The 25,804-nt window shown below is 34.9% G+C and overlaps 2 protein-coding genes across 3 annotated transcripts; both read left to right on the forward strand.

Annotated features, from left to right (window-relative positions):
- Positions 1-1,978: 1,978 nt before the first annotated feature.
- Positions 1,979-18,554, forward strand: LOC128181632 (uncharacterized). Its single transcript, XM_052850109.1, has 10 exons — positions 1,979-2,062; positions 5,768-6,006; positions 9,508-9,606; positions 12,066-12,244; positions 12,953-13,852; positions 14,082-14,597; positions 14,804-15,727; positions 16,143-16,309; positions 16,637-16,728; positions 16,897-18,554. The coding sequence occupies exons 1-10, from the start codon at positions 2,052-2,054 to the stop codon at positions 17,007-17,009; spliced, it is 3,240 nt and encodes a 1,079-aa protein (XP_052706069.1). The 5' UTR covers positions 1,979-2,051; the 3' UTR covers positions 17,010-18,554.
- A 413-nt stretch (positions 18,555-18,967) lies between these two features.
- On the forward strand, positions 18,968-24,920 carry LOC128181711 (protein FAM221A-like). 2 transcript variants are annotated; one of them, XM_052850213.1, is made up of 9 exons: positions 18,968-19,127; positions 20,000-20,078; positions 20,518-20,612; positions 20,761-20,951; positions 21,145-21,156; positions 21,731-21,943; positions 23,487-23,597; positions 23,757-23,869; positions 24,050-24,920. In XM_052850213.1, exons 1-9 carry the CDS (start codon positions 19,051-19,053, stop codon positions 24,164-24,166), a joined length of 1,008 nt encoding a protein of 335 aa, XP_052706173.1. In that variant the 5' UTR covers positions 18,968-19,050; the 3' UTR covers positions 24,167-24,920. The 2 variants fall into 2 exon arrangements, with proteins under 2 accessions (XP_052706173.1, XP_052706184.1); XM_052850224.1 differs by lacking the exon at positions 21,145-21,156.
- Positions 24,921-25,804: the final 884 nt, after the last annotated feature.

The raw sequence follows: 25,804 nt of genomic DNA on the forward strand, positions 1-25,804 counted from the left end.
GTTGCACTCCATTTTTACGAACACTCTCTTTACTACGAAAGACGAATAGGGCCACTTAAAAAAATATTTTTATCTCGTAATTACGAGAAAAGATCTCGTTATTACGAGTTAATTATCTCGTTATTACGAGAAAAGATCTCGTTATTACGAGTTAATTATCTCGTTATTACGAGTAAATACGAGTTAATTATCTCGTAATTACGAGAAAAGATCTCGTAATTACGAGAAAAGGGCCACTTAAAAAAATATTTTTATCTCGTAATTACGAGAAAAGATCTCGTTATTACGAGTTAATTATCTCGTTATTACCAGAAAAGATCTCGTTATTACGAGTTAATTATCTCGTTATTACGAGTAAATACGAGTTAATTATCTCGTAATTACGAGAAAAGATCTCGTAATTACGAGAAAAGATCTCGTTATTATGAGTTAATTTTCTCGTAATTACGAGAAAAGATCTCGTAATTACGAGAAAAGATCTCGTTATTACGAGTTAATTATCTCGTAATTACGAGAAAAGATCTATTTTTGAAATGGCGCGTTTCATTATTCTATTCTTTTTATATAAAGTGTATGAACTACTGCAATGTCTATTAATATACACTTACTTAGCATGATCATCGTTTAAAACGCATAATTTGATATAAAATCAGACCAAGCAGTTTTAAAGAAATTTCAGAAGAATTAGCAAAGCAAATTGATTAAAAAATTCATTGAACTATATGTCAATAATTAAGAAGGATACGTGTTATTTTTTTCAGACTCCAAAATGTTTATATAAAATCAAGTATTTTCAATATACATGTAGGTTGTGTATGAACATATAAAACACAAATTCGGGTAAATCCTGTGTATCCATATCCATGACTGAAACTATATAGTCATTAAAGTTATCTGTAACTAATAAAACTGTGTTTTTAAGAACTATAGGACTACCTGGTATTTACTTCGGAGTGGGATTATAATATATGTAAGTTGAATAGAAAAATTACATAAAGTTCTTTCCTTTTATTAATACCAGATAAAATGTCAAATCCAATCATTTTGATATGTAGAAATTTATGAATAATGATCGTTGTTATTTTTAAATATTGATCAAAATTGAATCAACGTTTCTGGAATGAAAAAGATAGACTTAAAGTGTGATCCAGTCGAATTCTTTTTCAGAAACGCACCATTTTATATAGATCTTTTCTCGTGATAACGAGATCTTTTCTCGTAATAACGAGAAAATTAACTCGTAATAACGAGAAAATTATCTCGTAATAACCAGATCTTTTCTCGTAATAACGAGAAAATTATCTCGTAATAACGAGATCTTTTCTCGTAATAACGAGATAACTAACTCGTAATAACGAGATCTTTTCTCGTAATAACGAAATAATTAACTCGTAATAACGAGACCTTTTCTCGTAATTACGAGATAAAAATATTTTTTTATGTGGCCCTATTCGGCTTTCGTACTTTACACAACATCGCAAAGATTTTTTATAACGTATCCAACCCATTTTAACAATATAACGGAAATGGCATTGAAAACAATATGCATCATGCGTTTAAATTTGGTTGCCACGTACATGTATCTCAAATACCAGTATCCTATAAAATAGATGACATGTACAGTAATCTCTCATTCTGCATTCTGTACGCAAATAAATCAATCAATTTCCAAAGCTCATGTCTATGGCTATAAAACGACCCAGTTTCAATAAATTTGAACACTTTAAACAAAGTGGATTTTTTTTTAAAACATTCCCAGAGAGAAAGTTCTCATCTTTATCGATCTTTCCAACGCGTTTGCAAAATTGTAATTTTTTTTAATTTTCTCCAGTGTCCAAATTATTAAAGTGGATGGCCACGAACAGTCGTCTGCTTACTTTTTGATCCACCGATTTCTAAAAACTGAAAAAATATTGTGACCTAGGGTTAGAAACTGAATGCCTGTAATTTTATAACCCCTTTCATAGATATTTAAATCGCACGATTGTAAGGAATTTCCCCAAAACTATACCTGCTCGAGCACTTGTATGTAAGTTATGGAATAAGCGACAATGGATGCAAGGTGAGTCGAAATTTTGAAAGCGATCGCGATGACATTCTCTTTATTTCCCCGCCTCGAATACATGAGGCCATGATTTTTTCTTCCCCTTTGTCCTTTTTTCCTTCTATATATACACAGTGTAAAATATAAAATTGGTACAAGGTTAGCGACGACAACATCTTTGATATGGAGCCTAGACCAGGAAGTAGGACTGCTGTATCTGGTAGTCGTCAAGATACAACGCTTGTGCTCTTAGAAGGGTTGTATGGGTTTGTGTGGTAGCGGGTGGTGATGGTAAAAAAAACACATTGTTTCACCACATTCTTCTTCTTTAAAAAAATATCGTCGATCCTAAGAAAATACCATGACAATGCATGGTTCGATGCACATATCACTGAGGTCATAATCTTCATATAAAGGGAACTCGGGTAACGGTACTCTTTAAAATATCTGTACATAATTTTTTTTTTTTTTCACAAAATTAATAAGAATCTGGTTTCATGTTTATTCGTTATTCGTTGCTCAGTAAAATAACATTTTGAAAGAAGGTATTCTTGTTCAGAAACTGCAAACATGCATGCAAGCCTTATCTAAATGGATGTTTGTATATACCAGTAACATTACGTACTTGTGACATTATCGTTTACTGGGGTAGGGATTCCATGTACTATTCTTTATTCTCAAACAATTAGTTTTTTGGTTTTAAAATGGTTTATAATTATAATGCATCGTCAACCTTTCGTGCATATGGTTTCTTTCAGTTGTTTTTGATTTACATTGAAATGAAATAAGGCATGCCTGATTATTCTTTTGAAATTGTTCTCAACAATATATATTGAACATTGTATCGATGTGTAACCCTTGAACAGATTCAATAAATGATTTGAACCGGTGCATGCGTACCAAAATATACCTCAAATAGTGCCATTTTTTAAAGAACTTCAATCCTTCAAATCTTCGGTGCTCCACAATTTTTTTGTCATAGTTTTAATAGAAAACGAACCATTAATTTTCAGGCAACAAAAATATGAAGTGAAGTTTTTCTGTTTTTAAATAAAGGGTAGTTTTTGCTGATAAATATAGATTCACATCTGTACATAGGCGTCGGAACCGGGGGGGGGGGGGGGGCTAGGGGGCCCACTTTTTTGGCAAATGTAGACCTAACCATTAGGCACATAGCATCATAGAGGGTTTAGCCACCCCCCTATATTTTATCGCTGGAAATATAGTTGTTCCTAAAATAACCTTGAAAGATTGAGAAAGTTAGAGTAATAGGCCTACCCCCCCCCCCCCCCCCCGCCCCCAACGGATTAGGAATTTCATGATTTTGGGAAATAGTTTTTTTCGCAAGATTTCTGATGATTAGTCTAGCCCCCCCCCCCCCCCCCCCCCCCCCCACTGTCAAATTGCTTCCGACGCCAGCCTGAGTGCTGTAAACTATAATTTACAAACGTTAACTATAGGTAAGAGTTGTTAATCATAGTTTCACATGAAACTTTAACTATCAGATAAACTATGTTTTGCAATCGCAATTCTTTTTTTCAATGTTATTGATAGTTTACACTCAGAAAATATAGATGGACGCGTTAACTGTTATTTACAGAATGATGGGAAATACGGCACACTCTAAAATCTGGCCTGGCTTGGCTTGGCCTGGCCCCATTGGCCTGGCCTGGCCTCAAAATTGGCCTGGCCCCAAATTTTGGCCTGGCCTCAAGTTTGGCTTCTTCAAAAATGTTTGGCTTCTAATTTTGAATTTTTTATTTTTTTTATTTTCTTAGACTTAAATTGAATTTTTATTGATTTCATTAAAAAATTGAAAATTCAATGCTTTTTTTAATATTTAAGGAATAATCATATGAAAAAATATGACAAGTGACCGTTGTTCAAGTTTAATTAATTTAATCCATGTCTAAGCACACAAAAAATACCTATGACACATTGCTTGTATAGCATTGCTTTTACTTTTGTTAAGGAATAGATGATGTCAATACAAAAGCGATTAACTAAAAATTTAAGAGTCGCCACCCCCCCCCCCCCTCCCACCCCATCTCCCATTTAATAGTTAAATATCATTTTAAGAGACTGACCTGAATGATATCCAAAATATTTGTAAAATGGTACATACCATTAAATCATTATCACTGTGTAATGCAGTTTGTTTGCATTACCTGTCAACACCGATCAAGCCCAAATTTCTCTCTCCAGCAGAAATTCGATATCAACCTTTTCTGTCGCTAATCTGCTACATAGGGGTCAGATTCATTGCCTATCCTGTCATTTAACATTTCACACGGTCTATTTTAATTAATGGCATTTGTGAACGACTGCAATATTGCATCCTCCGATAGCTTGACTCAGTGATGGTCATTTACCATCACCTCCTGATTAGAGTAGAGTTTCATGCATATGTTGCTTGTATATTTAGGAAACAATTTTTATCCTATGGGGAATTGTTATTATCAGAATCTGAACAAAACATTTGTGACCTTTGATGTTACTTAGAATAAAATATTGGCCTCTTCCATTTTTTTTTTGTCAAACAAATCAGTGGTAAAAGAAGAGTTTATACATAGATATTGTCCCATCCTGAGAGCAGTTTGTTCTAAGTACATTGCATAATAATGCCATGGTTATACTATGGCAGGGCAAAACCACATTTTTAAGTTCTTAATTAATAATTAAAAACAGACTGAATAAAAATCTATTAGAGTGGATTATTTGACATACCTGTAGTCATAAATATGCATTGTTAGTACTATATTTTTAACTGTAACTATTATTAATAAACTATAACTATAAGACTCTAAAGTCACCAAGTGGGGTTTAATGTGCATTGAAAATAAATCAATAAAAAAATCAATAAAATCATCAAATATATAAAGAAAATATAAAAATAAATTTGAGGCCAAAAATTTTGGCAGAGGCCAAACTTGAGGCCAGGCCAATTTTTGAGGCCAGGCCAAAATTTTGGGCCAGGCCAATTTTGAGGCCAAATGTGAGGCCAGGCCAGGCCAATGGGGCCAGGCCAGGTTTTAGAGTATGCCTGGGAAATACAGACTAACGGCGTTTAAATTATAAAAAATTCTGTCGTCAGATTCGTACCCACAATTCCGTATCAATTGCATATGACTACTTGCAATGTCATGTTCTCGCAAGAACAGGGGAAATGTATTTTAAGAATGCAATGCATTTTAAAGGATGAATAAAACAACTGAAGCATAAAATATATTATTAAGGTCTTCCGTTTGCAACGGAAGACTTTCTTGTTAATGCTTTATTTCTTTTCCTCTATTTTTTTCTGCACATTTAAAAAAAAAAAAAGCTTCAGCCGATTTTCATGAAACTTTCAGGTCTTACTCGAGACACAATTTGTAAAAAAAGTGCTCGATAATTTTTTTAAAAAGTATAAAAGATAGAGCTTTCAAATTTTCAGTGATGGTAGATAGTGTTCTGTCGCAGTGAAATTTGCATATCAGAACATCCGCCGTCACTTCCGGTCACCACCGGAAGGAAATAAAAAAAACCTTAGTTTTTCATCACTTTTGATTTTAATAATATTTTTCTGTCACCGTTGAATAAATATGCTCTAAGAAACAAATATGCAGGCGAGTCGACCTAAGTTTAATCCCTGAGTATTATGCCTATTAAACGCTTCTATATACTTTGCTGTAGAGAGTAAACCGCTATATAAAAGCAGTAATAAGCAGTAATAATCTTTCCCAGAGTCAAATGTTTGCTGGCCTTGAACCTGATAGCAGTAATGGTGTCTATCTCTCTGGCTCATGTGACGTCAGTTCCGGGTGACGTATATTTGGCAGGAGCCTTCAGTATCTCAACGAGACTCGACGGAGCAGACGACTGCAATGATGAGGTATCTGTGGTCTCGGTCATGGAACTAGAAATCGTCAAATGGGCCATAAGTCGACTCAACCAACAAAACTACATCCCAGGAGTGAAAATAGGTATCTTTAAATTCTACAGCCGCAGCTGGGCCTTAATCTGAGCTAAAAAGAGACAAATATAATAATTTGAAAAAGACTGACTTATGGGCGGATCTAGAGGTGAAGGGTCAGGGGGGTCTGGACTCTGGAGCGTCTCCCCCTCCCCTGCAAAATTAAATTTCATTACACATGTAAAATTACCTAAAATATGCCTCGGACACCCCCCTTCCCCCGGGAAAACCTCAATAAACCGTCGGACCCCCCCCGGAAAAATTTTCTCGATCCGCGCATGTATATACATTGGCGGATCCAGAAAGGGGGGGGGGGTTCGGGGGTCGGAACCCCCCTCCCCCCTTTCTCTGGGACATATGAATTTTTTTGAAAAGGTTTAGTGCCTATTTAAAGACAATTTTCCCATTTGTAATAGAAATACTGTAACCATCTCAAATGAATGTTTTTAAAATTGCTTATTTAAAGAATTTCGTACTGCGTCCCATAATTTTGTTCTTATGTGAAAAAACCCTATCGATTTTTTATCGAAATAAAGTACATTGTACTCACCTTCAGCATCCGGTGTTTACTACACTGAGTAAACATGTGGAAAATTAAAGAAAAAATACATAATATCAAGCAGTATCGCCAAAAACACAGATTTATCATAACATCTACACTGTATTTTCTACTCTATTTCTTTTTAAAAAAAAAATATTATACACATGTAGTTCATACAGTTTTGAACTGACAAGCCATCGAGTAAAACGACGTTTAAGTATGAGTACACGCATTCGTTTTACTTTAAAAAGCCGCTTTCAAATTTATTATTTAGATAAAACTTAAGTTTTTATAATAGATGAGTTTCACTTCGTTTCAAAGGAAAAATACAAAGAAAATAACATGACCCGCTTACGCGGGTTATGCTATTTTTCTGGAATGCTAGCTACCTTCATACCCACATGAAACACAAAAGAAAGCCTTTTTTGTTTTGTTTTGTTTCCAAAAGTCGGAAATTCTGTTACAAAAATACCGTATAAAGGGTTTATATGTAACTTACTTACTTATTTACTTAGGCCTCTTCATGCAGCCTTGTTGTCTTCCATTTTCCTGATTGCTTTCTGTATTTCCATTAGGCTTATTTCCTCCACACTAATGTAAAGTTCTGTTACATTTTCGTTGTCAATGTCTGGTGGTTGGCATTGGTCTCCTCTGTTCAAAACTGATCTAAAATGTTCTGCCCACCTTTTCATGATGTCGCTGTCCTTGGAAAGAATGTTGCCATGATGGTCTTTCACAACACTTGAATTGTTGGTAAATTTTCCAGACATCATTTTTGTAATTTTATAGAGTTCTTGTATATTTCCAGTCCTTGCTGCTTCCTCAGCTCTACAGGCACTGTCGTCTATGCGTTTTCGTTTGTCACGTCTTGCTTTCCTCTTGACCTCTCTGTCCTTGTCTCTGTAAGACTTTGACAAGGATTCCATCTCTGTGTTGTCTTTACAGTCTAATATTTTAGATCTGATCTTCTTTCTCTCTGATATTAGAGTCCATGTATCTGATGTTATCCATTCTTCCTTCACACTTTTCCTATATCCCAATGTGTCAGTTGCAGCGGAAGTAAAACAGTCCTTGATATTATCCCACTTTCCGTCTATGTTGTTTTCATCATTCATGGTCTCTAGTGCAGAGAATCTGTTCCTCAGTTCCAGTTTAAAGGCTTCCTTTACCTCTAGCTGTTTAAGTTTATTCACTGCAAACTTCCTCCGTCATTGCACTTTCCTCGTTGCCTTTAACTTAAGTTGAATTTTGGCACGTAAGAGTATGTGATCGCTGTTAATATCTGCACCTCTGTACGTCCGAGCATCTATAACTGATCTCCTCTACCTCTTATTGATCATGATGTAGTCTATTTGGTTCTTTGTTCTCTTATCTGGCGAAACCCATGTGTACTTGTGAATGTCCTTGTGTGCAAAGATTGTGTTGCAGACCACTAGTCCATTTATCTCGCAGAAGTCTAGAAGACGTTCTCCATTTTCATTTAATTGTCCAATGCCATGTGCTCCCATACATGCCCCCTTGCCGGTGTTATCCTTTCCCACTTTAGCATTAAGGTCTCCCATAACTATCACCATATCGTGTTTCGGTGTTCGATGTAGCACGCTCTGAAGTTGATTGTAGAAAGTGTCCTTTTCATCATCATTAGCATCGTTGGTTGGCGAGTAACACTGAATCACACTGAGCTTGATGTGTTTGGAATCGAACCTAGCGTACAGTATTCTGTCGTTCACAGGGTACCATTCTATCAGTGTCTTTGATGTTTCTTTACTCATCATTATTGCTACGCCACTCTGGTGATCTTGATCCTTGCCTGAGTAGATGATGGTCTCACTATTACCAGTTATTTTTCCAGAGCCTGTCCAACGTGCTTCACTTATGCCAAGAATGCTGATATCATATTGCTTCATCTCTTTGGCGATCTGTGCTAATCTGCTAGTTTCAAACATAGTCCGCACGTTCCATGCTGCTATGTTGATGTTGCGGTTTGGTCTCAGAAGGTAGCTTCTCAGTCTAGTAGTTCTCTGATGATTTTCCTGACTAGACGTCATGCTTTCATTTCTGATGTTACCTACTGGTGAACCAGGTAATACTTTTCTCTGTGTGTCTGTTTCTGTAGCCAGTGTTCACCGCAGAAGGGGTGACTGGCCCCATGCTGCAGGCATAGCCCCGTTAGCCGGCATAACCCGTTTCCACCTCCTACGACAGGGACGTGGGGCATAGACTTTAGGAGGCGTTTACATGTAAACCATTATGAAAATGCCCAACTTTTCAAAACTTTTCTAAATATGAGTGCCGAATGATGTAGCGCACCCGGCCATTACAGAGGTCACATCAAGTTCCCTGGGACGACAATTGCTTTTACCATTGTAATACACACGTACCATCTATTCAGCACATAAATTATCCCCATTTTTTGTATATCCTCATTTAGACCTTTGTTTAAGAAGGCAATCGATAGAACTCAAAATCGAAAAATAGTTCAGAATTTAAAAACATCAAAGACGTAAAAAAATTACCAAAATATCCATTTTTATAATAGGTTGTCGTAATTAGTCTGAGTTATTTTTTGCTTCTTAGTGTTTCTTTTCAGTCAAGCATAGACGCACTTTCTCATTGCTAGAGACTTGGGTTTCTTGTGGCTAGATAGTATGCAAATCTTCCTTACCTAAACCAAAACGGCAAAACGATCATTAATGCAGTGCACTCTGCTGTTGAAATAGACGTGAAATAAATAGTGAAGAGATAAATGTTTATAAAATACAGTTGTATACGCACGGAAAACGTTAAAAAAGTCCTTGTTTATTGACAAATGATGAATTTTACACATTTTGTTTTTCATCAAATGGACCCCCCCCCCTTTTCCAAATTGCTGGATCCGCCTCTGTATATATACTATATACATGTATATATGTCATTAAATTTTGTAATTTTCCTCTGCTTTTAGTTTTATAATTTGCTCTTTCTGTGTAGGTTTACTTGCCTATCCAACTTGTATGTCGGAGGAGTTAGCCGGCTACCGTGCAGTGGAAATCTCAACCGCCATCAAAGAAAGATCCCAAAACATTATTGGTATTATAGATATAGTAGACAGAGCCGTTTTCATTTATGTTATTTAGATTTTCCGTTTACGTTTACCATGAAAAAGTGGGATTTTCAAAAAATCTCTTTATTTAGCTTTAAAGGGGCATGGTCACGATTTTGGTCAAATTTTATGTTTTTATTATTTACAATGCTTTAAAAATGCATTTCTTATTATCAAATTAAATTTAGGTGCCAGCAGATGAGTTTTGAGCAAGATACAGGGCATAAAATTCTTCGTCATGTAAACAAGGCTCGTGCCCTGTTTTTGTTTACATAGGTTCAAAATACCAGTAAAAAATCTGTTTCAAGCTGATTTGTCTATCAACAGCCCCTAACAGTTTACACATTCAGTTGAGGTCTAAAACTGGAATTTTCACTTCAACATTCAAAATATAAACCACAGCTTTGTTTATATAGCGAAGAATTATAAACTCTATAACTCGTTTATAACTCAACAAATGACACTCAAATTTTGGTTGCATAATAAAAATGCCTCACTGAAGCATTGTAAACGTTAAAATCGAAAAAAATAACTTTTGACCAAAATCGTGACCATGCCCCTTTAAATATTAAAAGTATGCTTTTATACGCTCTTACTACGGTGGCGTGGAAGGGCCAATTGAAAAAAAAAGTCTTGTTTGTTCCGACGAGTTAGAGTTATTCGTTCAGACGAATTAGGATTTGTTTGAAAAATTAGCTATTTTTTTGGACGAATTAGGATTTGTTCAAACGGATATATTATTTGTTCGGACGAATTAGCTATTTGTTCCGACAAAAAGATGTAAGACACGGCGGTGTGGAAGGGCCAGTTGAAAAAACAAACTTATTTGTTCGGACGAATAAGTTATTTGTTCGGACAAAATACGATTTGTTCGGACTAATAAGTTGTAATTGGTCCAAGCAAATAACTTATTTGTCCAAACAAATAAGATTTTTTTTTTCAACTGGCCCTTCCACGCTGTCGTATCTTGCATCTTTTCCATTTTAGTGATAACCGATATTTTGAGTGGTCCTTATTGAGGCCATAAAGCCGACTCGTTAATCTGACCTTTTGCAAAACGCACGCACATATTATTTATGACCAATCATTCTTGCATACATGATAAAACCGTTATTCATTACAGTTTTGTTTTAATAGCTTAATTTATGACAAGTGAAGAATTCATGAAAGTAAAGTAGTTAATTGGGGGGGGGGGGGGGGTCTCGACTTAAATGGCCACAAATTGTAGATCTAGACAAACTTCTGTAGGCCTATACGTATCTACTTGGGAATTTTCTCAATGATTGCAATGTTTCGATATGTGTTTTTATTATGTAAGCAAAATGTTTTTTCCGGTATGTTGTTTAAAATTGATACGCTCAAAATTTATTAAGTCTCTCTGTTAAATGTTTTTATCATGTGAAATTGAACTTTTACCAAAGTGATGGGTATAAGTATAACGTAACAGTCGTTGGCTGTTAACAGTAATATTGCCCTAAGCCTTTGGCATCCAGCCACTTTCAGTCTTCAGGTTCAATTAGTCATATGTTATCCTCACATCCAGTCATTTAAGGTGGAATAACACATCGTCATAAAATGGCTGACCTCTGATCGAAATGACATTTTGTTTTATTAAAAGGATTTTATCGACGGTAACGTATAATTTACCTCATAGCCAAGTGGATCGAGTTCGAATCCCGCAGGGGCTTTCGTTGTTATTTACTGAATTGATTTTTTTTTCTACATATTCATTTTTTATCCCCAGTTTGCAAATTTTCGCTTTTTTGGCATATGTATAATTTATTTATCATTATACCTTTCATAATCAAATAATTTACAGTAAATTTGGGTGACTTTTTCCAGGAGTGTTATTCCACCTTAATCTAGATATTAACTGAATATTACTATAGGAAAATTATTATCATAATAGTTGTAGAAAATGGAAATGTTAACGTCTTTTCAAGATACTGTACACTACGAGTCTTCATGTATTAAAATTATGTCATTTTGCATGAAGGTGATCTCATTATCACATGCATGTAATTGCCCTAGCTTAAATTTTCGACGCTCCGACTCAAGACTTACAAGAATCATTGCCAATCCACCAAGAGACCATTTGAATAAGAGCTTGGACTTCCGGTTGGATGTAACTACTAGCGCTAGTATCTAGTTTGCTCACCAAAAACAAGCTAGTTCAATTCTGATTCGTTATCTGGGAAGTTTATCAATATTTATAGACGGTCAAAATATTTTTATCCAAACACTCTTTGTGTTCGTATCTATCTGTCAATTACAAGACAGTTAACCATTAGTAGACCCCGCTGTTTGACACGTACTGCCTAAGTCCAAGCTATTTTTAAAACGACTCTGCCAAGTTTATGCTGCTGGGTTTTTTTTCGTTTTTTTTTTGTTTTTTGTATGCTATCTTAAAACTTGATGCTGAATCAAATTTTTGATTTGTTTACAGGCGTTATCGGAGCAGAGCGGAGCTCCGATTCAGAAGCCATGTCTGCCATTTTTTCTAGACTTCCGGAACCCCTCCGTCCTCCGATGGTGTCTTATTCCTCCACTTCCGTGTCTCTTAGCAATAAACAAGCATTTCCAAATTTCTTCAGAACCATTTACTCTGACGGAATACAAGTCAAGGTTTGTTTAATGTAATAAGGGGTATGTCAAATTGAACCAGAAATTTAAAAAAAAACAAATTTAAGACGAGTATTAAATAGAGCAAAATCCGTTCCCATAGAAATGGTTTGATGCTGAATGCAGTTATTATAGTAGAATAACAAACCTAAAATTAGATACTTATTTCTGAGTTTACTGGACCAGGAGAACTTGCATTTGTCTCCTCAAACAATTTTGCCCGTTTGTATTCTTTTCAACTTTCGGCGATTAAGTTTAAGAAGTGATAATTTTTCATTTGGCACCAAACAATCTTGATTTCCTTTGGTTAACAACTGTCTACTAATAAAAAAAAGTAATTGTTGTAAAAAAAATTCGATATACTAGTACTCATTTGAATGCTTCTAGTCTTGCTTAAGTACGTAATTTTATTTAATATCATAAATCCACAGAATCAGACTAATACTAGTATATTAACCTCTTGAAAAAACACAAGGGCACTGATAAAATAGACTTAGGCTTATGAATCAAAAGGCTGAGAAATAAACGATTGATGTAATACATAGCTCAAAACTAATGCGTTAAGAAATATAATGTTACATTTTTTACAATGAGTAATCGAAAAAAAAATTAGTCGATGATCGTCGTGACCGAGCGATGTCAATTACTGTACTTGACACCCCTGATATTGAACGATGAGCTTCCGCTTTATAAAATACTTCTTTTTGGCAGGTTTTAACCTCATTGATGTCAGAACTTGAATGGAATTACATAGCTATTGTGTACGAAAACAATTCTTACGGTCTTCATGGTGCGAATTCATTACAGACTGAATTGCATAAACGAGGAATCTGCATCCGATATTCAAGTAGTTTTAATACTACATATGGAATTGAATTATCTACCCTTAGTCAAATCATTAAAGACATCACACTGCCAAAAGGGGGCGCTGTGAGCGGTATTGTGTTCTTTGGTGGACAATCGTCTGCCGAGAAGTTTCTGACCGCAATGGCAGATCTGGATCTTGGAGGAGATACCCCATCCATTATGTTTTCCGAGGGAGTTGGTACTTCTAAAAATGTGTTCAAACAAGAAACCCTAACAGCGTCTAGAGGAAATCTTGTAGTGAGTCCGACATATCAGCCTGTGAATAGTTTTTTGGAACACTGGAACAATATATTCAGGAACAAAACCGTTCTTGTTGACGAATCAGAAACCAACCCTTGGTTAAAAGACATATTCACCAAAATTAAAGGATGTTCTTATGATGGTCCAAGTTGCGAAGTTCCTACAGAACAGCAAATTGAAAACGCTGTCTCAAAAAACATCTACCTAAAATTTGCCGTGGACGCTGTTTGTATGTTTGCAAAAGCGTTAAAGCAATCCAAACACCAAATCTGTTCAAATGATTCCTGTTCCTTACTGACTGAAGATGGAATAAGCATTCTTTTAAATGCACTTAAATCAGTGGAAGTGAACATGGCATCAGAATTTGAAGACATTTTTGCAGCAAAAACCAGACTTCAGTTCGATTACAATGGCGATATCAAACCAAGTGAATCCAAAGCCATCTTTTCTGTATACAACCACAGACAGTGTCTTGATGACGGGTCGCAGTTTTGTTTTATTGAGGTGCGCGGCAAAAGAACTAAAACCAATTTTGAAACATTTTTGTCTAAAAAAAAAAGTTACAATTAATTAAATGTTCTTATGAACGTTGCAGTCTTTACCAAAAACACTTTTGCAAATACAATACGACATATTTTTTTAATTCAAATTTTTTCAATATTTGTATTTTGTAAAATAGTTTTAGAACTTTAGTCAATTACTAGATGTATCTTGTCTTCTTTGCTCGTTATAGGTTGCAACCTTTGCTGGTAACATTATAACAATGAACAGAACCCTATTGAAAGATTATGACCAATATGGAACAGAGCGGAGTTACCACAAGGCACAGTGTAAGAGAGGCGACATATGTACACATTGTCTTAGAGACGAGGAGCAGTTCTATTACAAACCAGGTGACCTCATTCTGGTAGCTGCCTTTCCAATACACAACATAGGCACTAAACCGCTGCAGTGTGGAGGCTTGCGGACTACAGTGAGTCTGGACGTAGCAATGACCATAGAGTACGCAGTGGAAACAGTCAACAATTCCACCATGTTTGATGGTACGTCAATCGGGTTCTTGTTGTTAGACACTTGCAATGACCCACTTGTAATTCAAGAGAAAACTCTCCGTCTGTACAAGAACGGTGGCTATCCCAGACTACCACCGGATGTGACGGACCGAATTCTGGGTTTCGTCGGGTCTGTGGGAAGCACCCCAACGTCAGCCATGCTTTCTGTCACGAAAGAGCTGCAAGGTAAACCCCAGGTAAACAGAAATATATATTTTTTATGATAACAAATACACAAACGTATGAATATGTATTTCAGAATCTGTATGAAGACTAAGCATTGCAATTGCGACGTGTAAATTAATTGCATGGCAAATCAGTATGTATAAATAAATATACAACCGGTTTCTTTTGCTGACTGTTAACTTACACGGTAATAAGCTGAAAATTGATAATCTTTTAGGTCGGCTGTTGCTCCACCTTTTCAGATTCCAGCAACAGACAATTCTATCCAAATTTTGTCCGCGTGTCAACGCCGTTAGACCAGACTGCGAAAACCATGGTTCAAATAGCAAAACAACTTAACGCCTTTTACATTCAAATCATATACAGCTCTGGTTTCTATGGTGAGGGAGGCAGAGACGCCATAGTGACCAGTGCCAAGACACTTGGAATTTGTGTAGCTAATGAAATAGAAGTGCCAGAAAAATCAAACTATATAACTGTACTTGATACTCTCCGAACCAAACCGTCTGCCAAAGTAGTTTTGACCTTTCTTCGCTCGCACGTGGGGCCGCATGTTATGAAAATTCTAGCGGACAACATGCAGTCCGGTGGAGAGTTCTATTTCATAGGATCAGAGACCCTCGGAACCCGAGAGCAGTATCTTATTCCTCGACTAAGAGGCACAATATCTGTTGCACAGATCATGCCTCAAAGTCCGTCATACCTGGAGTTCTTGAAAAACAAGAAACCTAGTCCATTAGACGAAAATACGTGGCTACTGGAAGTCATCCAGAGCCGACAAGGATGCTTTTATCCTTGGAGCTTCAACAAATCATCCACCCTGTCTAGAGAATGTGGATCTGATGATAGTCTATCAAATGACGAAAACCTAGTTGACCTGTGGGCGCCGTATTCATTGAATGCAGCGTTTGCTTTACTCAAAGGGTCTGCAAGTGCGTTGCGCGACATCTGCAAAACAACAAAAACTTTGTGTTCCGGATATTCGGATACAGAGAGGGTGTTACAGCACATCAAGGAAGTAAAACTAGATCTCAATCAAAACGGCTCCTTGGTTCCTGTCTTTGATGAAATTGGAGACGGAAAATACGGACATAAGATTTACCTCATTGATTCTAACGAAGGGGAACTAGTTTATAAATTAGTAAGTAAAGCAAATTGTTTTTGCATAATTACCGGTATGCATATATTAACCGTAAGAACCACGGTTTACATCTTTGATAAGCTGGGATTTTTTAAATCTTGTAACACATTTACATATTTTACTTTTGTGATTGAATTGCACATACGTCAATTCTTAAAATTCATAATACTGTTAATATTTCACAGGTTTTGACAATTTATAAAATTAAGTCAGTTAATAATTCGTGGGAAGAGCTCTAGACCAAAAAGTTGCAACTTTTACTTTGGGTACATATAGATTTTTGAAGATTTTAGTTTAAAGATGTGAAATTATCTTGACTTAATCTTATCTTAAGTGTGCAAACTAATCATTAACAGATTAATACGTCATTGCTTATGTAATTATCGATCATCATCCTTATTTTTTCCTGTTAAAGATCGGACATCGAACGCAATCGGATGGTTTTGTATTCAATATAAAGGACAACATTTTCCCAGGATACCCGGGCCAGACAAAATGTCCGAACCAACACGACTGCAAATACTGCGAAACGTTTTTGAGTCAACCAGCACCAAGCAGCGGTGAACAAAAGTCCTCCGCAGAGTAAGTTTCTATCCGGCTTCTATTGTGAGTGGTAAATTTAAGACAGGATGGAAATTCGTCCATCTTGGAATTAAGAGGACATGATGGCCGTGGCCATTTTTAATACTATATTTATCTTCTTTAAGAGCTCAATATGAAGATATAAAAATAGAAATTTAAGATTTTAAAAAGCTAGAGTATTTTAAGTTTTTTTTTCTTTTCTAAATAATATTTATGGCCAAAAATAACATATTTACAAGTTTAAGGAAGATCTGATTGATAATCTGTTGACTGTAAGGCCTGCTTAATTTGTACCGAGAAATTTTTATATCCTTTTGTTTTCAACAGGATCCCACTTATTGTGGGGATAGCTGTAACTAGCGGATTAGCACTATTGTTTTTCGTGCTATTTTTCTGTCAGTGTCGGAAGTCTCGAGAAGGTACATTATTTTATACGCATCATAATCATTTATCTATTTCAATGATATTACGATTTTTTGATTGTATCACCAGACACTTGTCATATTTTTTATTTGTGAAATGAATGTTTCATCTTACGGATTTTCATTTTTGATTGAATTTTGTTTTTATACCTTTTTGACGAAAAGGAAACCGTGATCATTACAATACAACACACGAAACGACAGGATATTTAGATGTTCAGCACCTCGAGAGGCCAGTTGTTCATGCACACGCGGGCAATGGAGAAATCAATTTATAACCGTATCAAACCAAGGACACGTGAATCACATGATTTTTCTCAAGAAATATTTCCATGTTGGAACTTTTTTCAGAATTCAGAAATGTATACATATGCATGAACAATGTAATAGTTTCTTGCAAAAAGTTTATTTTTTGAAAATTGTATACACAATGTCATGTGATAGTTACTTACAAAATACGTTATTTTTTTCGGATAATACATTTTGTTAAATTTTCTTTATTATTATGTAGTTAATCGCATCAATAGTTATTCCCAATACATGCACTATAGTGTAGATAAAATAGCAGCTTTGTTATCAACTGCGTGCATGCTTAAAAAAAATGTGCAGGTCTTCATAAAATTTCAGTGGCGTAGCTAGGGATAGAATATTTGTAAACGCGTGCTTACAGTGCTTTAATATAGCTACGCCTTGTGAATTCGACAGGTACATGTATGTTATGCCCCGCAATAAAAAAAAAATCAAAAGGATTTTCAACATATATGTAGATTAAATCCTTATAAGCCAGGCAGTTATTTTTTCCGTCCTCCATTCCAAGTCCATTTCATGGTAAATGATTTCAATCGTCGAGCCATCTTTATACTCTGCACGGACAGACATCATCGTAACAAGTGATATCACAATCCTAAATGGGTAGGGATGTGTTTACAAACATTGCACACACCCAAGTGTCCAGGGCTGGTGATATACAACCACATAGCCAACAAACTAAGGGGTACTCTAACAAAGAACAATTAAGAAACAAACAAATAAATGTCCGCTGAGATTGACTCACTTTGACATTAAAAATTGGGCCGGAGTGTGACAAAAATACTCATTCCTTTCGACAAACACATACATTACCTAGGGAGAGGATGTAGTCTCCGCTACCGCCTGTAACTATATACTGTCGTAACCATTTAATATTCTCTGAATATATTTGGCGAATTTCACCCTTTTCCTTTGATTATACAATAATTGGAATAAGCGTGCGTTAGTGCATTGTCCTAGTGCAATGCCTCCTGAGGCTGTCGTGGTGACCGCTTCCTCTCAGTACAAGATCTAAGATGAATGTTTGTGTTACATGTATGTGTTTTTGTAGCATCTTATAAAATTCATGATAATTAAGAAAAATTCTCTGGTTTTTTTTCACCTGATAGAAAATTTTTATTATATATACAATGTCAATGTACTTTACATGTACATGTACCATACCATTATTTCAATATTGCTATAAATTATATGTAACAACCTATGCCATGAGATGTATGTCTTGTGCAAATAAAGAATGAAATGTGCATGTTATAATCTACATGTACCTAACTACCTAGTCCTTGTTGCACCCGGAGGCACACAGGACAAGGACTAGAGATTTCCATTCTTCTCTGTTCTTGGCCATCCTTTCCATCTCTCCCCGGGTAAGCTTCATGTCTTTGAGTTCGCCTCCATGTTGTTCTTTGACCAGCCTTTCCTCCTTTTCCCCTCTGGGGTTCATGTTTTAATGGTGTAGTATAAATGTACATGTAGACTTGGAGAAAAATTTAAGAATAAAATAATTAATTATTCTTTTCTGTTGTTTATTTATTATATCGTATCTAATAAAATATTACTGAATTATCGTCTTTTTCAGTAAGATGTGCCTCTTATGCCTACTTACGTATATATTGAGAGTTATTATAAATGTATAGGAAAAGAAAGCACTTCTAGCGAACAATTTTTTTCCGATTTGGAACGAAAAAAATTATCTTACTAGACAATATTATTAATGTAGTAAAAATTCACTGGATTTCAGCGATTGGTTAAAGTATGAGATATAGTATAAGTCACAGATGATTAAAATAAAATGTCTCAATTTGAATTACGTGAACTTCTTTTACTATAAAAAAAGAATCAACATTCTTTGAAGTTTCAGTCCACCACACCTAGCTTTACAACCTTGAGGCTCAGGTAGAACATTTAAATATTATTTAGATTGACGCCCACTGTTGGAAAATCGATGCGAAAAGTATAATCCGTCGCTAATGAAAACAATTTCAATGGCGGACTGCTAGAAGTTTACAAATGGCGGAGAAGCAGTTCAAGTTGAAGTTCGATGGAGCGAACGCAAAAGCTGTTGACGAATATTTAGAATACTCCAGGTATTTATTTTCGTTCTTTTTTTCCCTGTCAGATCCGAACTAAATAGGAAGAATAGCGTCAGAGATGGTAGACCTATTAGGATTGTCACTTCTGATTTTCATTGATTTAAAAGGTGGATCAAAAATACTCTATAATGGTCACATTTAAATAGTGGAATAAATGATCATTTGACAAGTTTCGGAAAGACTGACAAATTCACTTTCATCAATAATAGGTTCATGTTGATGTAAAATTCATCCTACTATACATGTAAACTGAGTAATATAGATGACTCTTGGGAGAAAATTACAATTCATCAAAACGCATATAGCATAATTTTATATTTGCTATATCACGAAAATTACAAATTAATGAAGTGTGCATAACTTATGCAGTGAGTTTAATATTATGGATTGACTTTGGCATTTAAACCCTTTTATCATTCTATATCTTTTGGCTTTCGATTTTATTAATGTGTTTAAATGATTTCAGTTTGACATAAATGTCTATTAAAATTTGGACGAAAATCAAAGCCCACAAAGTCAGTAAAAATAATGATTGAAAAACTAGGCTAAAATGTTTTCTTTACGACACCTTACGTATTTTATCTATTTTGTTTGATTCAGTGCGAGGGGGATACCCTTAAAATCAGTCGCAGATAGTTCAAATTTTCGGTATAAATATGGGAATTAAAAAAAAAATCAAATCCATTTATAAAGGTTATTGTTAAAAATACATCGTGAAAAAAAACCCACTATTGCAACCTTAATGTTTTTTCAATTTATTTATAGTATACGTGTTTACTTTTTTGATATCTTGATGTCTAGACGAGTCTCAATTTTTAATGATAATCGATATAAACTATGCATCTACTTTTACTTGTAATTTTCAGGATAGTGGGAGAAGATGATGGGGGAGAACTGTTCACACCTGAGCAGTATGAAGAGTATAAGAAGAAGGTCCTACCAATGGTACGAACAAACAATCAAAACAAGTAAACAAATAAACAAACTGTATTATTTGTGGTATATTAAATAATACAAAAAAAACCCTCAACGATACCAACAACAAACAAGGAAAATCGCGCTGATAGTTAGACACCATTTACACCTAGTATACACCCTTACCATACAACATAATTTGTTTTTACGATGTCATCATGAATGTACGAGTCATTCAGTAGCTTCGGATTTCAGTCGACCTCATCAGTGATAAATCAATTTCGAATGCCATAATCATGCCTGATTACTTTTTCATTAGCTACATGTAGATGGCGCTGGACCGGAACCGGTGCAAAATCGGACATGCGTGTATCATATGGAGCATAACTCTATATTGTTGACCTTAAAATTATAATTATAAATTGTGAAATATGCTGATCATATTTCATTTGTATATATCTTTCAACAGAGAATCAAGAACCGCCTGTACACCTGTTGGACAGGTCCAACCGGCATGGACTGTAAACTAGTCGGACCGGAGACGCCATGCTTTTGCAAACACAGGTACAATGCCTATCCACGCAAACTCCATACAATATATAAAAAGAAGTTAGCTTCAAACCTCGCCCTCACAAATTAGTTGGAATCAACACAAGACAGGCATATATTTTGTCAAATTTCGCCCTCACACAAATTATTTGGAATATTTTAGGTACAAACAACACAAGACAGACTTTGAAGTCATTCCGACGGATCGGCCCATCCTCCTTCCTTGTAAACAGAAAGGCTGCAAGTGTGTGTCCTACAATTACGTCCCAATGAACGGAAGCCAACCTATCCGCTGCACATGCAAGCATACGTCAGAGGAGCATTTCGAGTTTGATCCTTTCATTTGCAAACGCAGTAAGGCTTAAAATTGTTTTTGTTTAAGTTGTATTTTGTTTAAAACTTTTTGAAATATATATTTGTTTTCTCCACAGACAAAAGTATACCTTCTGTTAAGAACAATGCTATAGTATAGGTTATCGGTATCACTTTTAAATATGGCTGGATCTGACGGTTTAAAGTTTGATAACGCATTACTTTGATTTTTTAGCACAGACAGGAGGTTTGTATACTTAGTCCTTAAGTTTCACTTGATCATAATCCTTTAATACTTTAAATGATGGATAAAATTTTTGTTTTGTTTTAGCGTTAACCTAACCGTGTGTTATGACTTTTAGCACTTTGTGGATTACTCTCACCTTTTGAAAATCATTTTAGTGGTTATAGCTTTTGTTTGCTTTGTGCCACTTTTCTTTTTCCGAGTGACGTAACAATTCAATTATTATTTATTAAGATTCACTCTCCTTAATTGGTATTGTAGATACTTTACTTTATCTAATTGAGAGAGAGAGAGAGAGGGAGAGAGAGAGAGATATCAGAGAGAGAGAGAGAGAGAGAGAGAGAGAGAGAGAGAGAGAGAGAGAGAGAGAGAGAGAGAGAGAGAGAGAGTTTTCACTACCGGAGAAACTTTTATTCCTATAACTTAAAAAAATGTTTAATTAATTCAAAAACTCTTTCTTTTCTTAACATATATTTCTTCTACTGCCTTTCACGATGTGATTTTTGCGGTGAATTATTGTCTTCGCTGTATTTCTCCATTATCAAAAACGTCAATAAAATATTTACTTCAATTTCAGGAGGCTGCACCAAGTGTGCTGGGTTTAAGAGTTCCTTTACCTGTGGGTGTGGCGCTCCGGTCAAGGAACACACGATGATCGTGGAGACGGGCGAGGAGCGGGAGGCCCGGGGCCACCCCCTAGGGGAGTCCACGCCTTACGCTGCCATGGGAGGAATCACCGGCTTCTCGTCGCTAGCTGACGGGTACCAGCGACTGGACCCCAGTGGAAAAGGTAAGTTATTTACGTAGTCTAGAGTCATCCGATGTCTGACATCTAGAGAGGTGGGGGTTAGAATTCGTCATGTAATTCACCATACCCCCAATTTACATTTTTCATTTAAAATGATTTTCTGTCTATGACATTAAGGTTCTATACACCCACAGTTTATTCCATTTTTCAATAGAAGACCACAAAACATATACTTATTAAATATTAAAATGATGATAGGGATACTATAGGTATTTTTAAAGAATTTTCAAATGTTTTTTTCCGTTTTTGTAAAATAATTTTTAAAAAGTTACCTATTAACAAATTAAGAGATTTTTTTTGTCATATGATGGATATTTCCTTCGGACACCTAAAAGAAAATATAACACTTCTTAACATTCAAAAATGTTATTATTGCAATTTTTTTTAGTATTTCCCCAAAACGTAATTTTTCATATTGTCTTACTCTGTTGACAAATCATCTGAAAAGGCTGCTTGATGTTATAAGAAAATGTATTTTAATAAATGTCACATCAAAAAATTGAATGAAAATCAATGCAAATAAACACAAAAAATATTTTAAATTTTATTTGGTATGAAAGTTCCTCAGGTAAGAGGCCCAAACACCTTGGGGACTTTTCATTTCTGAGATGAAGAAAATTTCCTAAACATCATGTTGGAATGATAAATACATACATATTTCATTATAGGCCTATATAAGTAGGTATATTTGCTTTAATGCAAAACTAAGTCAAATAAATAAAGGGGAAAATTAACTAATAGGATTTATGTATCCCAACCTGAGAGAAATTCAAAGCCACCCTCCCATCCCCCTTAAGGTGATAAGGAACACCTGTCGATATTAATGTGGATTAAAGTATATTATATTTGATATACTTTCACCGGTTTAGAATTTTCTTTCACAAAATTCAACCAAAAAATACGTTTTAGAAAATTTTGAAAAGTTAAAATTTTTATTGTCCTCAACGGGATTCGAACTTATGACCTACAGGTTAGTAGTGAACCCACTAAACCCACTTCGCCACGCTGTTAGATGAAGATGACGGGAAAGAAAGTACATGTATTCAAAAATTATACTTGATTTTATTGTTTATTTCGATATATAATACGACACAACGTGAAGGTGTCACATACCGCATTATTGTAAGTAATGAATTTTCCAATTATCAAGTTAAATCTATTCAGATAACAATTTTTTCAAAAGAGCGGTCCCCACACTATTCGCCTCAGTTTAAATCAGACAGTGCCGGAAATGCATGCTTCCAGATAAACTTTTTTGCGTACTGCGTCATCAAAAAGTGGTGTATAGAGCCACCTTAAGTGCCTGTAAAGTTTTGTCAAATTTAATACGGTCATTTTAAATATAGTATTGTGATTATGGATTTCTTTTATTTCATAGTATGTTTACTTAATTTCGTTCAGTGTTGTACAATATTGTTTTGCATGTCGCATGTGAAAGTGTATTGCAACACCGTGATTAATAATTCATTCATAATTGATATCATTAATAATGATTAATTATTAAGGCATCTACTTTTTACAAAAGGGGCACCAAACAAGGGTTATTTGGAGCAGTCAATTACATCTAACGACAACCCGTTCTTACGAGCTAACGTGCAGGCCATTAAAGCTCACCAGATGAGGAAAGAGGGAAAAGGTAGGGCTAGGAAAGTTTTATTTGTTATCTGTTTGTTTAACAAAATTTACTTGAAATAGTATTGGATCACTGTATAATAATATTCAAACAAGTATTGCAATAGTATATGATGAGATTTTATATTTATTTCATCACTGAATTGGTATTCTAACTCATTAGGTCTGACAAACCCTGATGACGAAATGTTTGATGACATCACAGAGCGCGTGTCTCAGATGCGACGACCAGGGGAGGAAGACATGGCATACTACGAAAGACGATATCAGGAGAGAGTAAGTCCATCACGTGTTGGTTGTTATGAAAGGGGAAATTTAGAATACTTGCATGTAAGACATGTGGTAAATTTATACAACAGAAATTTGTTTCGCAGGCTCTCAAATATTTATTTCCTGTTGAAACTTTAATCATTTTAATGTTAATTCAACGGATTTTTTTTATGTTTGTTATTCTAGCGACAAGTAGTCCCCAGTGGTGCGCAAGGATTGGACAACGGTGCACTCCGTCCCGGAAGTAGGAAAGCCATCGAACAAAAACCAGGTTCCGGACGAAGACCTGCGTCTAAAAAGTGAAGATCAGGGTCTATATAATGTTTGACTGTATGTTGATTAAAGTGTGTGATTGAGACGTTTTCATATATTTATTTATTATCATTGAACATTGAGCCAAATCAGATCATTACGTTGTATCGTGTTGGTTTGTTTTGTTGAATTACTGTACCAGGATTTTTGCGGTACAAGAGACATGCGTTTTAAACGAAAGGGAGGCTTTCGGTATGGAAATAAGAAATTAGATTAGATTTAAGCTTATTTATGTTTTTCCTCATTTCTTTTTCTTCATATGTTCCTCGATTATGTTGTATAAAGATAAACCATATAAAATGTATATATAACCATATTTATGTAATAGCTCATATCTTATAGTGTTGAGGTAAATTTTTTTTCTTTGGCAATAAATCGATCATTGATATTTACAATTTTGACAAAACTTTCCAATTTATAAATTGTGTTTCATTTTTGTTGTTTTCATAATCAGCGACAGTTTGATTATTATTTTTTAAATACACCTAAAGCAAACTTGTATAGCGCTTAATTGCCTGTTGAATAGTTTTGAAGCAGCAAATTTTTATTGCATTATTTGGAACTATAACTTTTCCTTTCCCTTTAAAATATATTCTGAGGTGATGTCCCCTAACTGATAGATCTAGAAATTAACGCTTTTATGTATTTTAAGAACCATGTTCAGTAGATTATTTATTATAAAAGTCTTATTTATATGTATGTACTGGAGGTGCATTGAAAAAAGCAATAATATAGTGCAACTATGTTTACAGACTTGTTTTTCATTTATGATATGCATTTATAATCATCGAAACATAATTTTCATGTACTTTCGATAAAATCATACTGCATAATAAAAACAAATTCATGCAGACAGTAGATAAGAAATTAATTGACATAGATAATGGCGTCATTATTATGTTGCTAAGATTTTCTGAATTCTGTTTGTCAAGATCTAGTTATTGAAGGGAGCCTATAAATTTCTGAAACCGCCGTCGTTTTCAATGAAACATAAAGAAAGTCATTAATTCACATTATTTCCCATGATTACTCACAGTCTCTAAGAAAACGGGAATGTCCTCTCAACTGATCCTCTTTAAAATGAATGCCGGTAAATGTTTCAGGATTTTCTTTAGACATGATTTCATAGAATTTCAATATGATAAAATGTTTCCAATGGCTGGAAAGTAGGTAAAACGATGATTGACATCATCAATGACTGACGTCATAATGGAGACAAGTATAGAAAACGATGATTTACATAAAAAATGACTGACGTCATAATGAAAACATTTACTAATTAAGCATGCGCAAGTTTTCGTGACAACGTTATAGTTGATTTGGCGCCATCTCTAAATATCACGATGAACAAGAAACAGTATGTGGTGTTAGTCTTGTTGGCTTTAACATTTGTTGTGTTCTTCAACCACAGACATTATTTCTTTTGGTAAGTATAATAATTGTATTGGCACAGACATTTCTCATAATGTAAATCATTCATTGTTAAAGGGTATCTTAAATTATTTCTGTGTAGTTTTTTTTATTATTAAGTTAACATTTTAAAACGTCACAAAATAATTTTCACTTTAATTCGTTGACTAATTTGAAGAACTTTGTAAAAGATAAAATGACTGAAGTCATAAATTAATG

The sequence above is a fragment of the Crassostrea angulata genome, chromosome 1 (genome assembly GCF_025612915.1).
Source record: "Crassostrea angulata isolate pt1a10 chromosome 1, ASM2561291v2, whole genome shotgun sequence".
Lineage (NCBI taxonomy): Eukaryota > Metazoa > Mollusca > Bivalvia > Ostreida > Ostreidae > Magallana > Magallana angulata.

Excerpts from the sequence above, each read along its gene's own strand:
- LOC128181632 (XM_052850109.1), top strand. Across the intron at positions 6,007-9,507 it reads CATCCCAGGAGTGAAAATAG|GTTTACTTGCCTATCCAACT; the intron begins GTATCTTTAAAT and ends CTTTCTGTGTAG. Across the intron at positions 13,853-14,081 it reads CGCAGTTTTGTTTTATTGAG|GTTGCAACCTTTGCTGGTAA; the intron begins GTGCGCGGCAAA and ends TGCTCGTTATAG.
- LOC128181711 (XM_052850213.1), top strand. The coding sequence starts at position 19,051 with ATGGCGGAGAAGCAGTTCAAGTTGAAGTTCGATGGAGCGAACGCAAAA. Across the intron at positions 20,613-20,760 it reads CCATGCTTTTGCAAACACAG|GTACAAACAACACAAGACAG; the intron begins GTACAATGCCTA and ends GGAATATTTTAG. Across the intron at positions 21,944-23,486 it reads ACTGGACCCCAGTGGAAAAG|GGGCACCAAACAAGGGTTAT; the intron begins GTAAGTTATTTA and ends TTTTTACAAAAG.